General features: G+C 40.2%; 1 protein-coding gene across 10 annotated transcripts in view; it reads right to left on the reverse strand.

Moving 5' to 3' along the window:
• Positions 1 to 13,604: 13,604 nt before the first annotated feature.
• Positions 13,605 to 24,904, reverse strand: part of CHRDL1 (chordin like 1) — a 179,562-nt gene continuing 168,262 nt past the window's right edge. For all 10 annotated transcript variants that reach the window (XM_074323572.2, XM_074323573.2, XM_019718631.3 and 7 more), the window contains 3 exons: positions 22,115 to 22,282; positions 19,522 to 19,611; positions 13,605 to 16,043 (listed from right to left, as the gene is read on the reverse strand). In XM_074323572.2, the coding sequence (XP_074179673.1) occupies positions 15,913 to 16,043; positions 19,522 to 19,611; positions 22,115 to 22,282 (389 nt within the window). In that variant the 3' untranslated portion in view covers positions 13,605 to 15,912. The remainder of the gene's footprint in view (positions 16,044 to 19,521; positions 19,612 to 22,114; positions 22,283 to 24,904) is intronic.

Below are 24,904 nucleotides of genomic sequence, written 5' to 3' on the forward strand. Positions count from 1 at the left end.
CTTGCTTGTCACAAACATCATCAGACTTGTCCAGGATACCTATCATGCTTACCGGGCATGATGAAGAATACAGAAGTTGAAGACTTGGGTGATGCCCACATTCAATAGTGCTTAGTTAGGAAGATAAGAAATATGGAGTCATTCATCATATTCTTTCCAAAAACATGGTTGTTTCCTAATTTACTCCTACTTACCCTCAGCTCAAATATCACTTCCTCAGATATGCCTTCTCTGGTCAAATCCCCATTATACAAACTCTCAAAGCTCCATTTAATCTTCTGTGTAGCACTGACCACTCTTGCATTTTACATTTATTTATTTATTTATTTATTTATTTATTTATTTATTTATTTTTTTTTTTTTAAATTTTAAAGGTGACAGATTTTATTTAGAACACAATAAGTATATGTACATTTCTTCAATGTCCCAAAGATTTACATATAAACTAGATTCAGAGCACAAAGCAAATTGATAAAGCTACAACCATGTTTGTTAACCACTGATACCCATGCAGAGGGGAAGCCAGATTTCAGAAGGCACTGCAGTGTGTTATTGTAAGTTCATATTCCAAGATCATTTGAATCTTATCATCTTTTTGAGTATTGGAAAGAAAAGTTGGAACTTTAAGAAAGGTCTATTTCAATAAACAGATGTGAAAAGATATTTTGGTAAAATTATTTGCTTAACAAAGACTCAGGCAAACCCTAAACATGTGAAGAAAGCAGTGAAGATTATATTAAAATGGATGTTAAACAGGAGGGGGGAAACTATCACCACTTAGGAAGCTGAGTCTCCATTCCAAAATAAACGGAGTGAAATAATTATGCACCATGAACGATGCACCAGCTGAAGGTCAGCAGCCATTGGCATTTTACATTTATTTGTGTGCTTTTTAGATTAAAGTCAGTCTCTCCCACTAGACTCTAAATTCCTTGCGGGGGAGGGGCAGAGATGGTCTAAGTCTTTGTTGTTTAACAAACACATGTGGTACAGTTGCTATGGAAAACAGTATGGAGTCTCCTCAAAAAATTAAGAATAGAATTACCATATGACCCAGCAATCCATTTCCTGGGTATGTACCCCAAAAATATGAAAATATGTATCCACAAAGATATATGTACTCCGATGTTCATTGCAGCATTATTTATGGTGGGCAAGACATGGAAACAACCAGTGTCCTTCGTAGATGATTGGATAAAGAAGATGTGGTATATATACACAATGGAATACTACTCTGCCATAAGAAAAGATGAAATGGTGCCATTTGTGACAACATGGATGGATCTTGAGATTATTATGCTAAGTGAAATAAATCAGACAGAAAAAGTCAAGAACCCTATGACTTCACCCGCATGTGGGATATAAAACTGAAAGCAACAAAGAAACAAGACAAACAAACAAGAAACAAAAACTCATAGCCACACACAACAGTTTAGTGGTTACCAGAGGGTAAGGGGGTGGTAGAAGAGAGTAAAGGTAGTCAAATATATGGTGATGGAAGGACAACTGACTCTGGGTAGTGAGCACACAAGGTGATATATAGATAATATATTATAGAAATGTACACTTGAAACATATGTAATTTTACTAACCATTGTCTCCCCAATATATTTAATAAAAAAACAGAAAACTGAAATTAATAAAACAAATTAAGGAGAGAAAAATAAACACACATATACTTTTACTATGTGTCAGGCAATTTTCTCAGCATTCATAAATATTAACTCATTTAATTCTGATAGTAACTCCATGAGGCATTACTATTGCCATCTATATGGAGGAAACTGAGAGCCAGAGAGGCAGAGTATCTCTCCCAAGCTCACAAAACTAATAAATGACAGAGCCAGGACTCAAACGTAGGGAGGGTGGTTCCAGAGTCCATGCTCTCAACCATTATGCTATGCTGTTTTACTCATCACTGTATCCCCAGTACCAAGCACAATGCCTGACACATATCATACGCTCAATAAATATTAGTTGGATGAATGAAATGATCATATTTGAAACACTAATCAAAAGAAAGAGATTGTCAGATTGCATAAAAACATGACTCAACTGTGTTGGTTAATTTTATGTCAACATGACTGGTCACAGAGTACACAGATTAAACATTATTTGTGGGTGTGTCTGAGAGGGTGTTTGAGATTCAAGGTTGAATGAGATTAACATTTGAATTGATGCACTCTGTAAAGTGTCCTCCCCAATGTGTGTGGACATCATTCAAACCAGTGAAACCTAAATAGAACAAAAGGTGGCAAAGGAAAAAATTTGCTCCCTTTTCCCTGCCTCACTGTGTGACCTTAGACATCTTATCACATTTTCTTTGGCCCTTAGACTGGAATTTATACCACTGGCTGCTTTTGTTCTCAGGCCTTTGGAGTCAGACAGAACTACATTACCAGGTTTTCTGGGTCTCCAGCTTGCAGGGGGCAGATCTTGGCCTCCATAAATACATGTGCCAATTCCTATAATAGGTCTCTATCTCTATCTCTATCTCTATCTCTATCTCTATCTCTGTCTCTGTCTCTGTCTCTGTCTCTGTCTCTGTGTCTGTGTCTGTGTCTGTCTCTGTCTCTGTCTCTGTCTATCTCTATCTCTCTCTATATATATATATATACATGTATCTATCCATTATCTATCTATCTGTCTGTCTGTCTGTCTATCTATCTATCTGTCTGTCTGTCTGTCTGTCTGTCTGTCTGTCTGTCTATCTAATCATCTATGTATATCTATATCATACTGGTTCTATTTCTCTGGATAACCTTGACTAACACAAATTTTGTATTTGGCACTGGTAGTGGTTCTAGAGGAACAGAATCTTAAGGATAAATTTTTTAAAATTTACTTTAATTTTTTTATTTTATTGAGGTATAATTGACATATAACCTTATATTAGTTTCAGGTTTATAATATAATGATTATATATTGTGAAATGATCACCGATGTAAGTAGTTAATATCTGTCACCATACATAGTTGCAAATTTTGTGTGTGTGTGTGTGTGTGTGTGTAATGAGGACTTTCAAGATCTACTCTCTTAGCAACTTTCAAATATGCAATATAGAATAATTGCAGTATAGTATAATTAACTATACATTATATCCCCATGAGAGGGCTCTACCAGGTTGGCTGAAACATCGACCAAAAAGTGACCCACAGTGAGCAAGTTAGAAATGCTGGATCAATCAACGTGCAGGTCCTTAGGATTTTGAAGCAAAGCCCTACCATCCTGCAGATAACTATTCCTCTTTTGAGAAACAGCTCTTGGCCTGCTACTGGGCATTAGCAGAGACTGAACACTTAACCATGGGCCAACAAGTTAACGTGACCTGAGTTTCTTATCATAAACAGGGTGTTGTTGGACTTACCGAGCCATAAAGGTGGATATACATAGCCCCACTTCAAATGGAAGTAATATATATATGTGATAGAGCCTAAACAGGCCTTGAAGAAGTGGCCCAAATGCTGCTACTCTGCCTTTTCTCTCCCAACCTATACCTATGATCTCATGCAAAGTTCTCTATGATCAGATGACAGAGGAAGAAAAACTTGGGCTTGGTTTATAGATGGTTCTGTATGATATGTAAGCACCATGCGAAAGTGGACAGCTATAGCATTACAGCTTCTCTCTGGGATATCCTTATAGGACAGTAGTGAAAGGAAAACCTCTCATTGAGCAGAACTTCTAGCAGTATACCTGGTTGTTCACTTTTCTTGGAAGGAGAAATGGCCAGATATCTGATTATATACTGATTCATGGGCTGTAGACAATGGTTTAGCTGGATGGTCAGGGACTTAAAAGGACCAGGACAAGAAAATTAATGACAAAGAAATTTGAGGAAGAGGAGTATGGATAGGTCACTCTAAATGGGTGAAAAATGTGAAAATATTCGTGTCCCATGTGAATGCTCACTAATGGATGACCTCAGCAGAGGAGGACTTTAATAATCTAGTGAATAGGATGACCCGCTCTGTGGACACCAGCCAGCTTCTTCCCCCAGCCACTTCTGTCATTGCTCATGGAGCTCATGAACACAGTGGCCATGGTAGCAGGGACAGAGATTATTCATGGGCTCAGCAATATGGACTTCCAATCACCAAGGCAAATCTGGCTATAACCACCACTGCCAGAAGTATAGATCGACTACCAGCAGCATAGATCAGCATTGAACACCCAATATTGCACCATTTTCTGGGGTAATCAGCCAGTTACCTGGTGATAGGTTGATTGCATTGGACTACTTCCATCATGAAAGGGCAGAGTTTTGTTCTTACTAGAATAGACATTTACTCTGGATGCAGATTTGCCTTCTCTGCATGCAGTGTTCCCACCAAAACTATCAGCCATGGACTTATAGAATACCTTATGCACCATCATGGTATTCCGCACAGCATTGCTTCAGTTCATGAAGCTCATTTCACCACAAAAGAAGTGCAGCAATGGGCCCATGCTCATGAAATTAACTGGTTTTACCATGTTCCACCCCATCTTGAAGCAACTGGCATGATAGAACTGTAGAACAGACTTTTGTAGACTTAGTTAGAGCACCAGCTAGGTGGAAATATCTTGCAGGACTGTGGCAAGGTTCTCCAAGAGACTATCTGCTCTGAATAGTGCCCAATATACTCATATGTTGTTTCTCTGACAGCCAGGAATCACAGGTCCAGGAATCAAGAGATAGAAATGGGAGTGGCAGTACTTACTATTACCTCTAGTGACCCAATAGCAAAATGTTTGCTTCCTGTTCCAACAATTTTATGTTCTGTTGGCCTAGAGGACTTCCAAAGATCCCCCATCATCCACCACCTATCCTACACCATACAAAGTTTCACAACATTACTGACTATATTCGCCGTACTGCATTTCACATCTCTGTGAATATTTTGTAACTACCAATTTGTGTTTCTTAATCTCTTCAACTTTCTCACCCATCCCCCCCAACCTCCTCCCATCTGGCAACCATCAGTTTATTTTCTGTGCCTATGGGTCTATTTCTCATTTTTTTCTTTTATTCTGTTCTTTAGATTCCACATATTAGTGAGATCACATCATATTTGTCTTTCTCAGTTTGACGTATTTCATTTAGCGTAATAAACTCTAGGTCCATCGATGTTGTTGCAAATGGTAAGATTCATTTTTTATGGCAGAGTAATACTCCATTTTATAAATGTACCACTATTTCTTTTTTTTTTTAATTTTATTTTATTAAATTTATTGGGGTGACAATTGTTAGTAAAATTACATAGATTTCAGGTGTACAATTCTGTATTACATCATCTATAAATCCCATTGTGTGTTCATCACCCAGAGTCAGTTCTCCTTCCATCACCATATATTCGATCCCCCTTACCCTCATCTCCCACCCCCCACCCCCCGCCCCCATTACCCTCTGGCAACCACTAAACTATTGTCTGTGTCTATGAGTTTCTGTTTCTCATTTGTTTGTCTTGTTCTTTTGTTGTTTCTTTATCCAATTATCCATTGAAGGGCATTTCAGTTGTTTCCATATCTTGGCTATTGTGAATAGAGATGCAGTAAACATTGGGGTGCACATATATTTTTAAAAGTAGTGTTTTGGATTTCTTTGGATAAATACCCAGGAGTAGAGTAGAACTGTTACGTTATGATGCAGTTCTATTTTTAATTTTTTGAGAAACCTCCATACTGTTTTCCATAGTGGCTGCACCAATCTGCAATCCCACAAACATTGAATGAGGGTTCCTTTTTCTCCACATCCTTGCCAACACTTGATTGGTGACTTACTGATGGCCATTCTGACAAGTGTGAGATGATATCTCATTGTGGTTTTTATTTGCATTTCTCTGACGGTTAGTAACATTGAGCATCTTTTCATGTCTAAGGGCCATCTGTATGTCCTCTTTGGAGAAATGTCTGTTTAGGTCCCCTGCCCATTTTCAAATTGTATTTTTTTGTTTTTTTCGTGTTGAGTTGTATGAGTTGTTTTTTTTTTTAATAACTTTTCATTCCCGGGGCACAAGTATGGTTCAACATACGCAAATCCATCAATGTGATACATCACATAAACAAAATAAAGGACAAAAATCGTATGATTATAACAATTGATGCAGAAAAAGCATTTGACAAGATACAACATCCATCCATTTATGATTAAAACAATTAATAAAATAGTATACAAGGAAAATACCTTAACCTACTAAAGGCCATATATGACAAACCCTCTGCTAATCTCATAATTAATGGTGAAAAACTGAAGCCCTTTGCTCTATGTTCAGGAACATGACAGGGCTGTCCCCTATCACCTCTGCTTTTCAACATAGTGTTGGAAGTCCTTGCCAGAGCAATCAGGCAAGAGAAAGAAATAAAAGGCATCTAAATTGGGAATGAAGAAGTTCAATTATCACTCTTTGCAGATGACATGTTGCTATATATAGAAAACCCTAAAGACTCCACCAAAAATCTATTAGAAACAATCAATGAATGCAGTAAAGTTGCTGGCTACAAAATCAACATACAAAAGTCCATTGCATTCCTATATACTAATAATGAAATCTCAGAAAAAGAAATACAAAAAGCACTTCCTTTTGCAATTGCAGCAAAAAGAATAAAATACATAGGAATAAGCTTAACCAAGGATGTGAAAGACCTATGCGGTGAAAACTATAAGACATTTTTAAAAGAAATTGAAGAAGACACAAAGAAATGGAAAGACATTCCGTGCTCATGGATTGGAAGAATCAACATAATTAAAATGGCCATATTACCCAAAGCAATTACAGATTTAATGCAATCCCCATCAAAATCCCAATGGCATTTTTTAAAGAAATAGAACAAAAAATCATCAGATTTGTTTGGAACCACAAAAGACCCCGAATAGCCAAAACAATCTTAAGAAAAAAGAACAATAATGGAGGTATCACACTCCCTGAGTTTAGCTTGTACTACAGGGCTACAATAATCAAAACAGCGTGGTATTGGCAGAAAAACAGACACATAGACCAATGGAATAGATTTGAGAACCCAGAAATAAAACCACATGAATATGGACAGATAGTTTTTGACAAAGAAGCGAAAAACATACAATGGAGGAAAGACAGCCTCTTCAATAACGGTGCTGGGAGAATTGGATAGCCATGTGCAAAAGAATGAAACTGGAGTGCTATCTGTCACCATGTACCAAAATTAATTCAAAATGGATCAAAGACTTAAGCATAAGATCTGACACAATAAACTGCATAGAAGAAAACCTAGGTACTAAATTTATGGACCTTGGGTTCAAAGAGCATTTTATGAATTTGACTCCAAAGGCAATGGAAGTAAAAGCTAAAATAAACAAATGGGACTATAGGAAACTTAAAAGCTTCTGCACAGCAAAAGAAACCATCAACAAAATAAAGAGGCCACCAACTGAATGGGAGAACATTTTTGCCAACAGTGCCTCCGATAAGGGGCTAATGTCCAAAATATACGAGGAACCCATGAAACTCAACAACCAAAAAACAAACAACCCAATTGAAAAATGGGCAGAGGACCTGAAGAGACAGTTCTCCAAAGAAGACATACAAATGGCAAATAGACATGAAAAAATGCTCAACATCACTAATCATCAGAGAAATGCAAATCAAAACCACAATGAGATATCACCTCACCCCTGTCAGAATGGTTATCATCAACAAGACAAATAGTAACAAGTGTTGGAGAGGCTGTGGAGAAAAAGGAACCCTCATACACTGTTGGTGGGAATGCAGACTGGTGCAGCCGTTATGGAAGGCAGTGTGGAGGTTCCTCAAAGAATTACAAATAGAATTGCCATATGACCCAGCAATCCCTTTCCTGGGTATCTACCCCAAAAAGCTGAAAACATTTATCCATAAAGACACGTGTGCTCCAATGTTCATGGCAGCTTTGTTTACGGAGGCCAAGACATGGAAACAACCAAAACATCCTTCGATAAATGAATGGATAAAGAAGTTGTGGTATATATACACAATGGAATACTATTTGGTGGTAAGAAAAGATGATATAGGAACATTTGTGACAACATGGATGGATCTTGAGAGTGTAATGCTGAGCGAAATAAGTCAGACAGAAAAAGCAGAGAACCATGTGATTTCACTGATATGTGGTATATAAACCAAAAACAACAAAAGAATAAGAGAAACAAACGAGAAAGAGAAACTCATAGACACAGACAATAGTTTAGTGGTTACCAGAGGGTAAGGAGGGTGGGGGGTGGGAGATGATGGTAAGGGGGATCAAATGTATGGTGATGGAAGGAGAACTGACTCTGGGTGGTGAACACACAATGGGATTTATAGATGATGTAATACAGAATTGTACACCTGAAATCTATGTAATTTTACTAACAATTGTCACCCCAATAAATTAAAAAAAGAAATCAGGCTCTTGCACTCGCTAAATCCTGGCTGAAATTCTGTGAGGACATTCTCTATCCTTTTTTAGACCAGGATCCCCAAAAGGCTTCTGCTTTTTAGCTATCATGCAAAACCAGACCCAAGTTCTACTTTCTGCCTGAAATAACCCAAGCCTTGACTACTTTCTCCCCACATTGAATTATTAAATTTCAAGAACAAATGATTCACCTAATTTAAAAAATGGAATTTACTGTACACTTGTTATGTGCCAGTCACTATTATGAGCACTTTACATTATTTCATTTAAGTCTTACAACAACCCTATGAAGTAGGGACTTTCCTTTTCTTTTTTTAGTTTCAGGTGTACAAAACAATGTAATAGTTAGACATTTCACCCCTCGCAAAATGATAACCCTCCTCCCCCAATCTATTAACCCTCTGGTGTCGAATATATCTATTACAATTCCATTGACTCTATATCCTATGCTATACTCCATATTCCATGACCATATATATATATATATATATATATATATATATATATATATATATATATATCCCATGGGTATATATATTAAATTATAGTTGACATACAATATTATTCAACTTCAGCTTCAGGTGTACAGTGCAGTGGTCAAGCATTTGCACCATCCATGGAGTAGGCTCCTTAATAAGACATGTGCCCATCTGACACCCTAGAAAATCTTTATAACATTATTGATTATATTCCCCAAACTGTCTTTGATATTCCTGTGGCAATATTGTAGTTACCAATTTATGCTGTCTAATCCCTTCCCCTTTTTCCTCATCCCCACAGGTAGGGACTATTCTTATCCCCACTTTACAGGTAAAGATATGGAGATTGAGAGATGTAGGAGAAAGGAAGAATAGGGAAAGAAATGTGAATTATTTGCATATATTAACACCCTGTCTTCTCCTGGTTTCCTGATGGGAGTGGACTCCTCACTATGTTTGACCCCAAAGTTCTTATTTTATTATTAATTTTGACGGTGATCGCAGGACTGACAATGGCTAATGTGCTTCTCCAGTGTTTCCTTTTCCTCTTATTCCTCCTGATGAAGTCATCTCTCTATACTAGTACATTCCTGAATTTCCGTATTTGTTTTTGAGTGCTCTGTCCTAGGGCTGGCACAGGGCCAAGGCCAAGTGAATACCAACGGAGAGCTGTAATGACAGCTCTGAACAGTATTAGCAGAAAAGCAGCAACCCTCTCCTCACAAGGGTCTCTGCGGCCATGAGGGCTGCTAGGCCCCACAATAAAGAAACCTAAACCTGGGCATTTTAGAAAAGGAGCAGATTCAGAAGTGAAAGACAGAAAGAGCTGGAAAAGCAGCAATGGCATCAGTGCTGTTTATAAGGGGTGAAGGTAGGGACTGCAGATACTCAGCCAGGAAAGGTAAGCACAGCTTACTCACTTGGTGCTGCCTATCCCCTTCCCCCTAAATATCAAACCCCATCCTCATCCCCAACACACACACACAACTCTCTCCTATTGCCTCCGTTGCTGGAAGGTTTTCACTCACTCCAGCCCTCTGCCTGAAATTTTGTAATTGGGGAATTCATTTTGAGGGTAATAAAGAGTAAAAAAATCTTTAAAAGTGAATGGGTATATGAGGGTTAAGCAACTCTCATTTGCTTCATTAAACCTGCTTCCTTCTAAGGCTCAGACAGCTGCCCTGAAGGGATTCAGGTTCTGATTGTTGAGTGAGGTCCATACTGGAGGAACCTGAGGTTCTTTGTGGAGCAAGGCGGGCCTGTGTCTGGGATAGATGGATTACGCAAAGGGCGGAATGGTAGCACTGTGGACCTGGAGAGTATGTGATGAAACGGAGAGAGGAAGCTGTCAAGGACAAACTTTGTCTTCTTTGAGATTTTGCGTAGAGCCTATTCCTCACTCCCTCTCACCTGTCCCACCCTGAAAAGTGAAGGGAAACTCCTTGCTTGCTCCTGTCTCCTCACCACTAGTCCTTGCCCGTAGGTCTGAGCTTAAATAGGTACTAATTAGCACTATACATAACTTGGCTCCATTCAGGGTTCAAGAGGCTTGTATAGACTGGCTTGGAAATCTGAGTGTCAAATAGAATGATGTTTCTATAAGAAAATGCATGTTGGATTCTAAACTTTGGGCCAATACTTCATTCCTAGATTGGGGACTATTTATACTTGGAAGCAACTCAAAATTCCTCTTGTCTACATTAACTTAAAGCCAGGCCTTGGCTCTCTAGTATTTTCCATTTTATGAAGGTGCCATACATACCATGTTAGAGTCTAATTATTCACACACATACATGGGTAAAGACAAAAGTATTGTAATATGTACTATAGCTATTGTCAATACTACATCACAATATACATAGTATATGCAGAAATATAGATACTACTGATCATCCACAAGAATCCTTCACAGCTGTGAGGCCTGTGCCACATATACAGGTACATCTTGCTTAAGCACTAAAGAAAAAAAAAAGAAGGAAAAGAAAAAAAAAACTACACATAAATCCCATATTTTTCAGTTATTATTTTTTAAAGATTTTATTGGGGAAGGGGAATAGGACTTTATTGGGGGACAGTGTGTATTTCCAGGACTTTTTTTTAAATTGGGGAACAGTAGTTATGTTTTCCCCAGGACTCATCAGCTCCATCCAAATCAATTTGTTGTCCTTTCAATCTTAGTTGTGGAGGGTGCAGCTCAGTTCCAGGTCCAGTTGCCGCTGGGAGTTGTAGGGGGCGCAGCCCACCATCCCTTGCGGGAGTCACCCGGCAACCTTGTGGTTGAGAGGACGCACTCCAACCAACTGAGCCATCTGGCCACGCGGGAGCTCAGCGGCAGCTCATTGACTTCATTCTAGTTGCGGAGGGCGCAGCTCGCTGGCCCATATGGGAATAGAACCAGCTGTCCCGTTGCCCAGAGCTCGTGCTCTAACCAACTGAGCCACCTGTCCATCCTCAGTTATTTTAAAGGAGAACTCATGGCAAATAATTTTGTAATGCAAAGAAGCACTTTTTCATTTGTATTTATTAACCCAGATTTTATTCAATTTTCTTAGAGTGGGGTACAGAGAAAATTTCCTGAAGGACTGCCTGGCCCTGGGTCTTGAAAGGTAAGTAGGAGTTTGCCAGGCAAAGTAGAGGAAAGGACATTCTAGTGGGAAGAACATATGGAAGGGCACAATGTCGTAAATGTGTATGAAATACTTGGGAAACTGTGCTGTGGCTGGAGCTCTGCTTTCAAGGTCTCATCTCTCCCACTTGGAGGTTTCAGAGTCCCACGCTTGTTTGGCAGACTGGTGGTGTGGGCCCCATGAAGTCACTTTGCATGAGGGATTCAGTGCAGGAAGGAAGCAGTACGTGTGCATGAAAGGGGAAAAGAATTAGGAGGACAGTCTCATGTCTCTCTTGGAGGCTTATATTCAGCACAGCTTTTGCATACTGGCAACTGAGCCCTGAGAAAGGGCTAAAGATGAAACCTGAAAGATTTGTTTCTATGAAAAATTCCGGGAGACTCTGAGGCATAGGAAGACTCTGCTTTGATCCACATAATACACACTCAGGAACTATGTGCTAACTGGTTTAATGCAGTGACCAAGTGTAACATTACAGGTGTGGAGGGCATTCTCTTTACTTGTGCACAGGATATGGTGCCACTGGGGAACACTGAGAATTCCAGAGCACCATCACCATGGTGTTACCTCTAAGCCAGCAAAAGGAGCACTTACCAATATCACAGCTGGCAGTGGTAGTGGATGTCAAGATACGTGTGGTGATGGAGACAGCGGGTAGCCATTTTTTTAACAGTGATTATCACAGAAGAGGGCCAAAGGAAGAAAGGAAAGAAACACACAACAAGGTAGGCAACATGTGGTAGCAGCAGGGCTTGTCCTTGGGCTCATATGAGGGGCTTCTTGGGAATAACTGGGGGGTGGAGACTAGAGAGAGGAAAAGATCCTGCAAGAGGAAATAAGAGCAAAGACCAATAAACATGAGCTACACTTAGGAGAGCAAAATGATAGGATGTGGTGCAATTTTGATGTGAGTGTTCAGGGAATGGGAAGAATGCCGATGGAGCCAAGCTGCCTGGTTTGAGTTATGTGTGGCTCCTCCAATGGAGGTGGAGTAATATTGGAATTTATAGCTCACCATTCCAGAAGATAGTATTCTGGGTGTAAAGGGGACCAAACTAACAAAGCTTAGGGGAACTAGGCTTGGCTCATTCACAGTAAGGGGTTGGCAGTCAAAGGCCAACATCCTATCCAGGTGGTGGGTCAAGAATTGTGAGTTTTGAGGCTCAGTATGGGGGCATGGCTTCTCATATACCTCACAAAATAGGTTAACCCTCCTTTTTCCATTAATTTCAATCTTTTTCTTTCTATAGGGTCCCTCCCTTCAGTATTCAGACATGGCCAAATAACTCCCATATTGATGACAAAAACTTTCCTTTGACCTCATATCCTTCTACAGCTACTTCCTCACCTTATCTCTATAATCAAGCTTCTCCAAAGAGTTATCTCTAACGGCTGTCTCCAATTCCTTATCTCCCCACTCACTTCTGGCCTGGCCTCTGCTCTTACCACTCCCCCAACATTTCTCCAGCAATGACTTCTGTGTTGCTAACACCAATGCATACTTTACTGTCCTATGTCATTTCAGCTGTTGTATCTTGGCTTCTGTGATAGCACAAATCTAGCTGGTATTAGGGGCTTGAGAGACTTTAATTTGGATCAACTTATGTGACGAAACTCTTACCCTGTTCCCTATACAAATCTACCACTGAGCAGCAGACCAAAATTGAGGCCCTCTTGAAATCCAAGTCAATGGCCTTTTGTCCCCAGTCTCTTAAATGTCTTGGCCTAAGGGGAAGCCAGAAATCAATGGCCATTTTCAGTTCCATGTCATTCTTGAACATCCATGGTCATAAATGAATGCTCACTATGTACCAGACACTGATCACATTACATGCATTGACATTGAACCTCACTCTAAGATTGCAGGTAAAGGTCAATGGAGTACGGCAATTATCCCCATTTTATAGTTTGGGAAATTGACAAACACAGCTAGTAAGTGCAGAGCTCAAATTAAAAACCCCAGTAGTCTGACTTCAAAGTTACCACTTTTAGCCATGATGCTATATTGTGAGGGGCTGTGGTATCAAGTTGAGTGAGAAACAGCTAGGCCCACCCATCACCTATTACCCAGTCCAAGCTCAGCATCGACCAGAGAGTCAATCACTCATTCAGCATTATTGCACATGATTTTTAAAAATTAACTTTTTTATTAATTTAAAAATCCAGAAATACAGTGACTACATAAATAAGTACCATAGTTAGGTACATGTCCTGTGAGAACAGTGAAAGGGTAATACTGTTATATTACTCTTATTTGTTTGCATGAGTTAACTATAAAATGGCTATAACCACTAAATGGTGCTTATGGTCTTTGTTGTTCCAAGTGTTTATAATACAAATAAATACACAAGAAGAACCACATCCATTCCTCTCTACTAACTACAGGCTCTTGGCCTCTTCTCCCTATGTCCTACTCTCTACATACTACCAAACATGGGAAGGTTTCTATGTTGGTGCAGCATAGCTCCCCAACTCCTGCTTCACACAGCACTTTGTAAAAGTGTGACCCATAACCTAGGGGCAGGAGTCCATCTAGGGAAGCTCTCTGGGTGTTTCCTGAAGGCTGAGCTTTCAGAGAACACCTGAATGGGAAGGCTTTGGGGTGAGTCATCAAGAAGGCGAAATTACAGCTTTGCTTTAGGAACCAGTTACTTTTTTCCACACTATGGAAATACTGCCACCTCTGGGAAGGACACAGCAGCTTCTTAACACCCTCTCCCCAATAATGCTCCGTGGTCTATCAGCCCTGAATGTCTTTCCTACCTCCCTTTCCTGAGGAGAATGTGTGTGAGGGGCTAGTGAGAGGCTTGTCCTATGAGGGCCTGGCCACAAGGCCCCAGTGTCTCTTATATGAGAACAGACTCCTTTATGCCAGGTTGCCATAAAAACTGGCCTTTTTACATTTTTCCCTATTGGTGTCCAATACTCTAAGAAAAAAAAATATTCGTCTCACCTATGGCCACTGAGTGGGAAATACAGGAATTCTGGTCCTTAATACTTTTAAATACTCACTGGAGTTCATTCATGCCCCTCAGAGGAGATATTAGATTGGTGCAAAAGTAATTGCAGTTTAAAAGGTTAAAAATAATTGCAAAAACCGCAATTACTTTTGCACCAACTTAGAAGGCAGGCTTGACATCCTTGCTGTGGAGAATTCATAGTTTTGCCATAAAGATGATTTTTAAAACCAGGCCTCAGAATGGATAATTTATGCTCTGGTATTGGGCTACAAACAGACATTTTTGGAGCAGCCCTCTCTAGAATCCATGATTCAAATCAATGCTTGATTGATGAGATGAGAATGGCAGGGAGATTTAGGATAAAGTAATTCTGTATCAGAATTACCATCTCCCCAAATAAGCAATAATTCTCCTAATTGAAGAGCAGATACTCAGAGGCTCGTGAGGACTAGGGCCCTTTGCAAAGTAAAAATCAACTCCTGTAATTGGAGAAGGAAAATTGCCCTTTTAAGGACTTCTAGAATTTACTCATTTAACCTAAATTTTGGGACTAGAGAATTATGGACTACAGAATTTCGACTAGAAAATTAGTGAATATTGTACTATTAATTGGTGAGTTGTATTGACCTGAAAACACAAAGATGGCCTTGTTGACATCTATCAACTCCTTTATTTAACAATCATTTTGTCTTACATGGATTCAGTTTCTGAAAATTTTACCCAATTCTAACTTCTTTATAGAGGCTCTATAGGTTCAGGGACAAAAGGGAAGTGGGGGAAATTATTTACCACTTCAAAGTGAATGTGGCCATGAAACGGTGTTCTTATTCCTCACTCTGCATCATAGTGACTTCAACAATCACACCACAGATTCAAGGGCAGAGCCTTCTGCTCACAGTTCTTTCTTTATCTTCCTAAGTACCAACAACCACCAAGCTATTTGGGAGCCAGACCAAGGAAATAAGGGGAGAGTCAATGGTTTAGTGTGTGTGTGGGAGGAGGGGAGTTAATTTAAAACAAAAACATAAAGCACTCTAAAATTTTAAGACTATAATATTATACAAATATTTCTCTGTACTAACGAACTCCTACTAAGAAGCAATTCCCTTCTCTTTCTTTCATTGGAATGACTTTCTTGATAGAAACCCTGGGTTTCTTTTTACTCTTTAACCTGTAAAGAAATGTGATTCTTCCAGAAACTAGAACAGAGTTATGGTGTTCTATCCCTCTGTCTCCTACAAATAATTCAAGACTCTTTTAGTGTCTTTGGAGGAGATGTTTAAGGGCTGACACACCACTCAACATAAAGGAGCAAATTATGCTGTGCATGGTGTAAATAATTAACTGCATTTGAGTTTGGGTTTTAGAGCACTGTTGACTTGAACAAAATAAGCCTGCAGTCCAGCTGCTGCTTGAGTTTTCTTTCTTTACCCTATCCAATACTGTCTGTCTCATCTAACAGCGGCCCTTTTCAGACCTTTCCAGGTACAAAACCTTCACCAAATCTTCAAGTTCTGTTCTGCACACACGACTTGAACACATCTGGCTGATCTGAGCTTCTCCTTCGGTGAATATCTTCCACTGGCCTAAAAGGCAAACACAAAGTGGCAGGGAGGTGTAAGAGTTGAGCAGAGCCAATTAGGAGTACAACCAGTATTCCCCATCCTTCCTCACTCACACACGGACCCACCAAGTGAGCTGGGATACTAATGTCAAGTGGTTTCAGCAGAACCGCCCCCAAAATATTTTCTTGGGGCCAGATATGGAAAACAGGTCATGGAGTTTTCATTTCGACATGCAACATTCATAAGAATCCCAATAATAATATGTAATTGACTCCTCAAGAGTAAAAGTATTATTCTTGGAATTTTTACAGTATATTTAACATTTGTGAAATGCTCCACTCTCAGGTTATTACTATTTAGGTGGCTCACTTGGCACCAAGTCAAATAAGGCACTTTGGAAAACACTATCTGGTAAATTACTGGGGCTTTGCTTACTTTTGGGGGCCTCAATGTTGGTTGGGGTTACTTGATTATTTACTGCTCTTTTCTCTATTCCTGCCACCCTTTGTTAACAACTGCTCAACTCTGCTTTCTCCTATGCCCACAGGCTGTCCTTTCTCCCTCTTTAGCACCCCTCAATCCCTCTTATGGCTCCTTTATAGAGTTCCTTTCTCATATCTCACATCTGACCCCTTTCCACTCTGGGTAAACATGGCTATATCCCTTCCATTCCGTTTTCTTCTCTCCCCCTACACTCCACACTCCAAAGTGTACTTACCAACTTCTCTATCCCCCGTTCTGTCATGCTAATTGAGCAATCAATTTTTAGTGCACATTCTGTGCTGAGCACTGGAAACTACCTCACATCTCTGTTCCATTTCTTTTCTAACTTTCCTGGTCCTTGAGTGACAAGATCTCTACTATCATCTTACTCTGTGAAATAACCTTCACAACAAACTGCCCACTCTGGATAGCCTCTTCAGTCTTTTTTTTATTCCTATGCTCATGATATTACACCTGGAGAACTCCTAGACCAAGGTTAGCAAGCTCCTCTTAATCCAGAATCTATGTTAAACCTCTTCTTTTTTTCACTAGCCACATAGGAACAATACCCTTCTTTACAGACTCAATTTCTCTGTTCCTATTTCCCTGTTTTCTCCAACTCAATAGCAAGGTAGAAGGAAGAAGCAGAGAAGGGTAGGGGAAGAAGCCAGCTTTTACTGAAGCCCCACTGTGTGCCAGGATCTGAGAGACACGTTATATAAAGGAGTCAGTCTTGTTCTTTTTTTTTTTTTAATTTTATTTTATTAAATTTATTGGGGTGACAATTGTTAGTAAAATTACATAGATTTCAGGTGTAATACAGTCTTGTTCTTTTGCGTCCCCATGTGACTCTGCAGGATCCTCTCATTACCTACTTCTTCAGCAGCACACAGTTGAAGCACACACTGTTTACTTCTGTTATACATTCCAAATCCTAACTGTTACAAGCAGAAAGTTTGTTTAAATAATCTTTCAAGTCCCCTGGTGTCTAGCACAGTGGCTTGTTCACAGTATGAACAAAAAATATGTTCTTTTAAATTAATTGGTAATTTCAAAAGTCACATCATTGATCCTGGGATCCTAGACCCTGACTCCTTTACTCCTTGCTCACATGTTAGGACTCCCAACTCCTCTGTTTAAATTCTCCTACTGTCCAGTTTATTGTCCATCAGTCTCCAGCAGAACAAACAACTAACTGACCTCATCAACTCTATTTCCAGCTGTTTATTGGATAATTCTGCTCAGATAAGCCTTAAGCATCTTAAGCTAAAGATGTTCCAAGTGAAACTCAGATTTTTCACCAATATCTGCTTATTCTCCAGAGTATCTCTTTGGTGAATGGTATTACTATTCACTCACTATAAAGTTATTAATATTGGAGTCATTCCAAACTAATTTCTCTCTTTGATACTGTTCTTGGTGATTTCACCTCAGAGATGTCTCTCACAGTGACCTCTCCTCCCCGTCTCACTGACTTAGTACAGTACAATTGCTTCTTACCCTGTTTCCCTGAAAATAAGACCTAGCCGGACAATCAGCTCTAATGCATCTTATGGAGCAAAAATTAATATAAGACCTGGTATTATATTACATTACATTACTTTATATTACATAAGACCCGGTCTTATATTATAGTAAAATAAGACCGGGTCTTATATTAATGTTTGCTCCAAAACATGTATTAGAGCTGATAGTCTGGCTAGGTCTTATTTTCGGGGAAACACGGTAACTCAGACAATCACCAGCTCTTTCACTAACAGTCCACCTTTCACTTCACACAGTAAGTACCTCCTTCTAAAAGAACAGATGTGAATGCATCCTTTACCTGCTTAAAAAACTTCACTGGGGTTCTCTCGTCTAGAGATCAAGTCCAACTCCTTAGCCTTGCATATTGGGTTCTGCATAATCTGGCCTCATCAAAGCAGGTGCTTAATACATCCATCTGACAGCCAATAGACATCTTTACAAAGCACCATTTTGATATTACCACACTGTTTGTAAATATAGAACAACCACCAATGCTACTTGCCTTATATCTGAACTTCTCACTGACTTCTTCGAGGCCCTCTGATTACTTCCTACCTCCAACTTCTCTCATCTTTCTGTGCACCCTATGTGGTCTTTGTAATTGTTCCTCACCCACACCCACACTTCTTGTTTGCTCCTGTCTGTGTCTTCTCTTAGGCTGCACTCCCACCCTGGACTCATTTTCTGACCTGTTGCCCAGTCACACCCTTCTCTTTCAAAGCACACCTCTTCCTGGAAGCCTTCCCCGACTAAGCCCACCTGACTCTCATCTCATTGTTCTTTGCAGCTCCTCTGAGCACTTAGGTATTTAATTCCTCAGAGGATACTAATTCATAGTGAAGGCATTTTCATGTTCTGTCTCGCCCATTGGAATCCCCTGAAGATAGAAATTCTGTCTGTTATTCTTTCAGAAGTGTACCCCATCCCCCAGAGGCTAGTAGTATCTAGTCCCTAGGCTCCATCTAGTGTAGAAAGTGGGAGAACTGCAAGTATGCTTGAGTACTTGAATGCTTTTAAAGAAACATGACCAGCCAGGGGCAGTTCCAAAGAGCCAAACAGAGCTTTGATACAATACGGGAAATGATATGTATTGATTTTCTCTCTCTCATCCCTACCACCAGAAGACATATCCTTCAAGATGTGGTCTCCACAAATATACCATACCTGGAATCTTGTGAGCTTTTTCTGACCATATTGAGACTCTGAGTTTAGCAGTTTCATTAAAGATATTCAGGAAACTTTGACCTGAGGTAGCTTATGCTCAGATTACATCTGGATTTGTATTCACCAGGTCAAGGCTTTTCAGTTCACATCCAAACACCACATTCTCTGCTAAGTCACTGGAGAAGATATAGAACATCCTCCAGTGCTGATAGTGAGCATTGCTAATGTTCACTGAGACCATAGATAGACTTTATTTGTAGCTATCCTCCATTGAAAATTGGGTGTGCTTTCCAGGGAGGAGTAAAGAAAGAGAGGTACCACTTACTCAGGGTTGTCCTGGTCACCAGCTTGAAATGATGGAGTTCCTCAAACATCCTCTTGGAGATCTTCTCAATATGGAAGTGCTGGAGGATGCCTGGGGCCAAGCAAAAAGTGGGGCTGGTGGTCAGGCGCTCTCTATCTGGAACCACCAGCCCCTTTTTCTGCTTGGGCTGAGCATATCATCGCATTACTAGGGCTTAGAAGTATCCAGCTGGGCTGTGTACTGTGCTTAACCAGGAACTTGGATGGCTCAAGGATTACAATCGACTCCATTTATTTTTTTGGCTCTCTGGCCTCCCCCTGGTCCTCCAAAGGATGGAGATAGGGAGATAGAGCTGAGACCCCATCCTAGGGAAAGCCATATGGAATCAAACATGGGTGTTGGTTAGAGCTTCTGCAGCCAAAGGCAGTATTAGAAATTCTGCCCTTGCCCCAAGTCTGGGTAGACGATGTCCCTGCCAAACCACAAGGCTGCCCTCCTGGTTAAGGAATGAGAGCCAGCAGTGGGATTGTTATAGACAGGTTGTTTGTATAAATGGAGAAGGCATTCCAATTCTTGAACTTACCAAAAAGCATATTTTCCTTTGGGAAATATTCACAGCTCCTTTAGCCTTCTCTTATTTAAAAAAAAAAAAAAAGTGTGGAGAGTTAAAATAAAGGTGTTCCAGTCTCAAACTTGCCTGAATACTGTTTTGCAGTTAAGGAACAGCATGTTACCAACCCAACTGACTAATCCTTAAGAGGTCTACAAGGAAAAACATTAATGAAGTCTGAGTTTTTCTCTGCCTGCCATGCACAGACCTTGATTGCCTAGCACTGTGAACATGGTTATTTAGATGCTATACTAGTGAGTTGAAAAACATCCATACACCTCTGTGGGGTGAGATATGTGGCATGACAAATAGTGGGCTCACTGCTAGGGAAGCCAACAGAATAGCACTTAGTCCTAGGTGGCTAGTTATAGAGGAGCTAGAGAGTTAGGGAATGAAAATCAACATTCCTAGATGAATAGAAAAATAAACATGAACAAGAAACATATATGTGTTCTAGAATATTTTTAAGGGGTAGGGAGGAACTTGTTCTTTCAAAAAAGAAAGGTGGTTGTGAAAGGAGAGAGAAAAAGCCCCACAAATACAACAGCAGTTGTTTCTCAAACTATGGTCCAAGTGCCACCTAAATTAAAATCACCTGGCTGTTTGTTAAAAATGCAAAAGTTTAGAACCTACTCAAAGCCTATTGAATTTGCATCTCTTAGACGGTGCCAGGTAGCTGCATTTTAAGCCACCTCCTTGCATGATGCTGAAACATCCTAATGTTTGTACACACTCAAGCCTTATGCAGGTTCCAGTAGAACAAAATGTGCATGATTTTCCCATTGAAATCTGTCACGCGGGATGTCATGTGGGGTCTCTGGTCCCGCTCCTCACCCAAGACTGCAGGACATGGTGAGGCCAAAAAGGAACACCCACGGAGCCATAGCTAGGGGAGTCATACCACTATATTCTCGCTGGCAGCTGGGTTGGAGACACAGGAAGCAGGAGCCACACGATCCGCAACCTGCCGTCCATGTCTCTCTGCCAACCAACCCTCACTTGTTAACTGCAATTCGCTCTTGCTAGCTCAGCCATCATCTTCTTGCTAGCCCCCATTTACTGTCAGTGTAGCCACGGCAGTTATATTAGTGGCCAATGGCTCACTGGTTACAACTGACGGCCATCCAATCACAGTTGATGGCCATTTACCACCTGAGTGAGCACCTTTCCATGTGAGGGTGAGATCCTGGAAACTGCACTCTTGGCTCTGTCCCCACAAAATCGCCCCTCTACATTTGAATTCCTTGAAAACTTGGCCAAACTAGATCAGCACTCATCTTTTATCTATGGGATGGTTTGAATAGCTATAGGATTACAATGAGCACAATGTGTCTCGCTGTGGCAGTTACTGTGAGTAATCAAAAAAGGAATTGGACATCATGACTGGAATTGTTCCTCCAGTGAGACTATAATCTTGAGGCCAAGGATGATGTTTTAAATCTGTCTTACCCTAGAGTACATAGCATGATTCAATACACTTCGCTTCCCACTGAATGAATGGATTTTCATGTTTGCGGAGCTTCGTGTTGGAAAGAATGGTAGACTACAGTTTGATAGTTTGCAACTCTGGCTACACACTAGACTCACCTGTGGATCTTTAAAAAAAACAAAAACTTAAGCCCAGGCCCCACTCCCAACCAATTAGTCATAATCTCTGGGGGTAGGCCCAAGTATTTGGTATTTTAAAATAACGTCTCCCAGCTGATTCTAATGTGTAGCCAGGGTTGAGAACCACTCCTCCAGCCTTGGTTGTGAGAAAAAGATAACAAACCCCAAGGGTCAAAATTTATTTTTTAACCCAGGCCAAGGTTAAATTTAAAGGCCATAGTAACAACTTTGTTAGTCATGTGTTAGTTTCTAATCAATCAGGTAATCTTCTGACCCAAACAGAGGAACATGTTGAATCAAAATTAAGGTGAGTTTTCCCCTCCTTCCCTGTGGCCCCTTAAAAGAGAAAACAAAACAAAACAGAACAAACCAAAAAAGTAATGTTATATTGCTTACCCTTTCTAATGGTCCAAACATGGACCTCTACCTGGGGTGGTCTCTCTGTCTCCAGTGCTATTTTTCTTGTGGTCTCCCCATCCTCCATGAACACAGACTCATACACGGGCATTGTTTCTTCTCCACAAAAGTAGCCTTTGCTGTCAAAGCTTTGGACTGGAAGTTCTTCTAGAATCAGGAAGCAAGTAGAATTTTGTTATGGTTTTCCAACACTAAAAGTGAACTTCTGCATTTATGTGTCTCATTGTTCATGACACCTCATACTCATCAAAAGTGGACAATTAACAAGAACATTCTTACAGAGATAGAAATTCAACCCATATTTCATTGGCCCAGCTTAGGCTGTTCCTGTAACAGCTACCAAATCTTACAAAGGAGCATGTGACCTTTAAGTACACATGATGACAGTATCCATAGTTCTGCAGAACACTGCCCCACAAACTAAAGTGGATCTACCCACCAGCACATAAGAAGTGGACCTTCATGAAGAGGAAGTATGTGGCCAGGTACGGATCTCTTGGGCACTTTAGGAACACAGGATTTTTCATGTGGGTCAGGATCATGATTTGTCTAGCTCAGTGTTACCAACAGAGACCCAGGGAATGGACTGACAGAGGGCCTCAGTTAACTTTCCTGACATCACTTAGATATACTTAGAAAACATCTATGACACTCATTTCTGTGCATATACTTGCCATAGGATCTGTCCAAATTGGCTTGACATTTCTGAATGCTCTCTGATTTGTTTGTAAGAGGAATTATAAGACTGGATCAACACTAGTGCCAAAACCTAGATGTCAGATTAGTCATATGCATGCTATGCCAAATGAATGGTTGGGAGACACACACAAAAAATGGTCAAATTCCCCAAATATGGATTGTTTAATGTATCAACTAAACTTGGATTTCAGGTTCCAGGCATAAAGGTACCACCTTTATGGTGGAAAGGTACCCCATTCCACTCCACCCTCCTCATTCTTCAGCCCCCTACCAACAAAAGTTTCTCTGGGTTGGCTATCTGTGAATTAAGTTTCTTTGCTGGCCTCAAAATCAGCACCCTCTTCTTCTTTTTTTTTTTTTTTTTTTTTTAACTTCCTCTTCGGGATGGGTCCATTCCCTGGAGGAAGAACTAGAATAAATGTACCACAGGTTTACCTCCCCAGGAGTTGTATAGCCCTGAAGAAAAAGTAAAAGCACACTCATAGCTGTATAGACAAACATCACAAAGTATTTGACCTCCCAATTGTTCTCCTAAAAAACATTTGTCTTTCTTTTTTTTTTTTAATTTATTGGGGTGACAATTGTTAGTAAAATTACATAGATTTCAGGTGTACAATTCTGTATTACATCATCTATAAATCCCATTGTGTGTTCACCACCCAGAGCCAGTTCTCCTTCCATCACCATATATTTGATCCCCCTTACCCTCATCTCCCACCCCCACCCCCCTTACCCTCTGGTAACCACTAAACTATTGTCTAGCACCCTCTTCTGCTGTGTATTTAAAGTGTATACTCAAATCAGGAATAACAAAGAGAAGCTATGGACACTCTGAAAACTTTCACTATGTGCAGAAACCATCTGTAAGAGTATCTGATGAAACAGTTGAGTGTGGAGTGCTTTGGATCTGTGACTCTAATTAGGAAGATCACTGTTAGCCAATTAGAATCACTTAGACCAGAGGTTGTAATCAAATTGCTATTACATGTCTCTTACTGACCTGATTAGCTTTCCCTCTCCTACCACATTGGACAAAACCAAATCTTCTCTCAATGATTCCAGGTTGGATTACTTAATTTGAGGATTATCCTAGAATCAAGCTTCCTTTGTCCTTTAGTCCTTCTTTTTAGTTATTTAATTACTTGGTGGGCTATTCTAAAAAAGGTGATATGTTAGGTATTTAAGGGTGTGCTAGCACTTTTCAAATGGGTGAAGAGGAAGAGGTCACTAAGTGTACAGGGACTTCCATGTATATAATTATCACCTTTAGAATGAGAGCTGACTTCATTTGTTAAATTTTGATCACCAGCTCAATACTGGCTATGGCTATAACTACCATATGAAATCCATGATGGCACTGGAAGGATCTATAATATGCTAAAAGCTCTCCCAGTGTCCTGAAGAGAGTCTTCCTGCATCACCACACCCTCCCCTCCAAGAGCTTAATTTACTCACCGGAAGAGATCCACAAACAACAAAATCCATTAATGATTCAATCCTGGCTGGCACTTAAAATATTAAGACAAACAAGTGTGTCTTTCGAACTACTTACTCTGGAACATCCTCCTCATTCCACACTCTCCACCTCAAGGTGCTGTCTGATCACTCTATGTTACTTATTTTCATTTACTTCTGGGGAAGCATGTCATGCTTGAAATAATTTCTGGCCATTCCCACTTTCCGGGAGAATGCTCCTGTCCTGAGCCCTCCAGAAGTAAGAATTTAAGAAACCATTTCCTTAAGGAAGTGGTGATGAATGATGATGTACTAGCCAAGCCCAGAAAACTTTTAAGTCTTAGCAGGGGCTTTTTATGCTGTAACCCAAAAAGAGTGTGTAATTACGGGAATTCCAGGTGTCAGGGTGGTATAGTGGGGTGGGAGGTGAGTTGGGGGATCTTCAGGAAGTGGGAGTCGTACACAACTCTGTAGGTGGCCACTGAATAATTCAAGGCAAGGCCAGCCTTTACCAGAGCAAAGGCAAGAGAGAGAGGTGAAATTCACATCCTTTATTTTGGCTCCAGTTTATTATTGCAGGAGCCTGCAATCCTTTGTTGTAATGAAACTTTTGAT

This window comes from Rhinolophus sinicus, chromosome 18 (assembly GCF_057876585.1).
Source record: "Rhinolophus sinicus isolate RSI-liver-muscle chromosome 18, RSI-T2T, whole genome shotgun sequence".
NCBI classification, from domain to species: domain Eukaryota; kingdom Metazoa; phylum Chordata; class Mammalia; order Chiroptera; family Rhinolophidae; genus Rhinolophus; species Rhinolophus sinicus.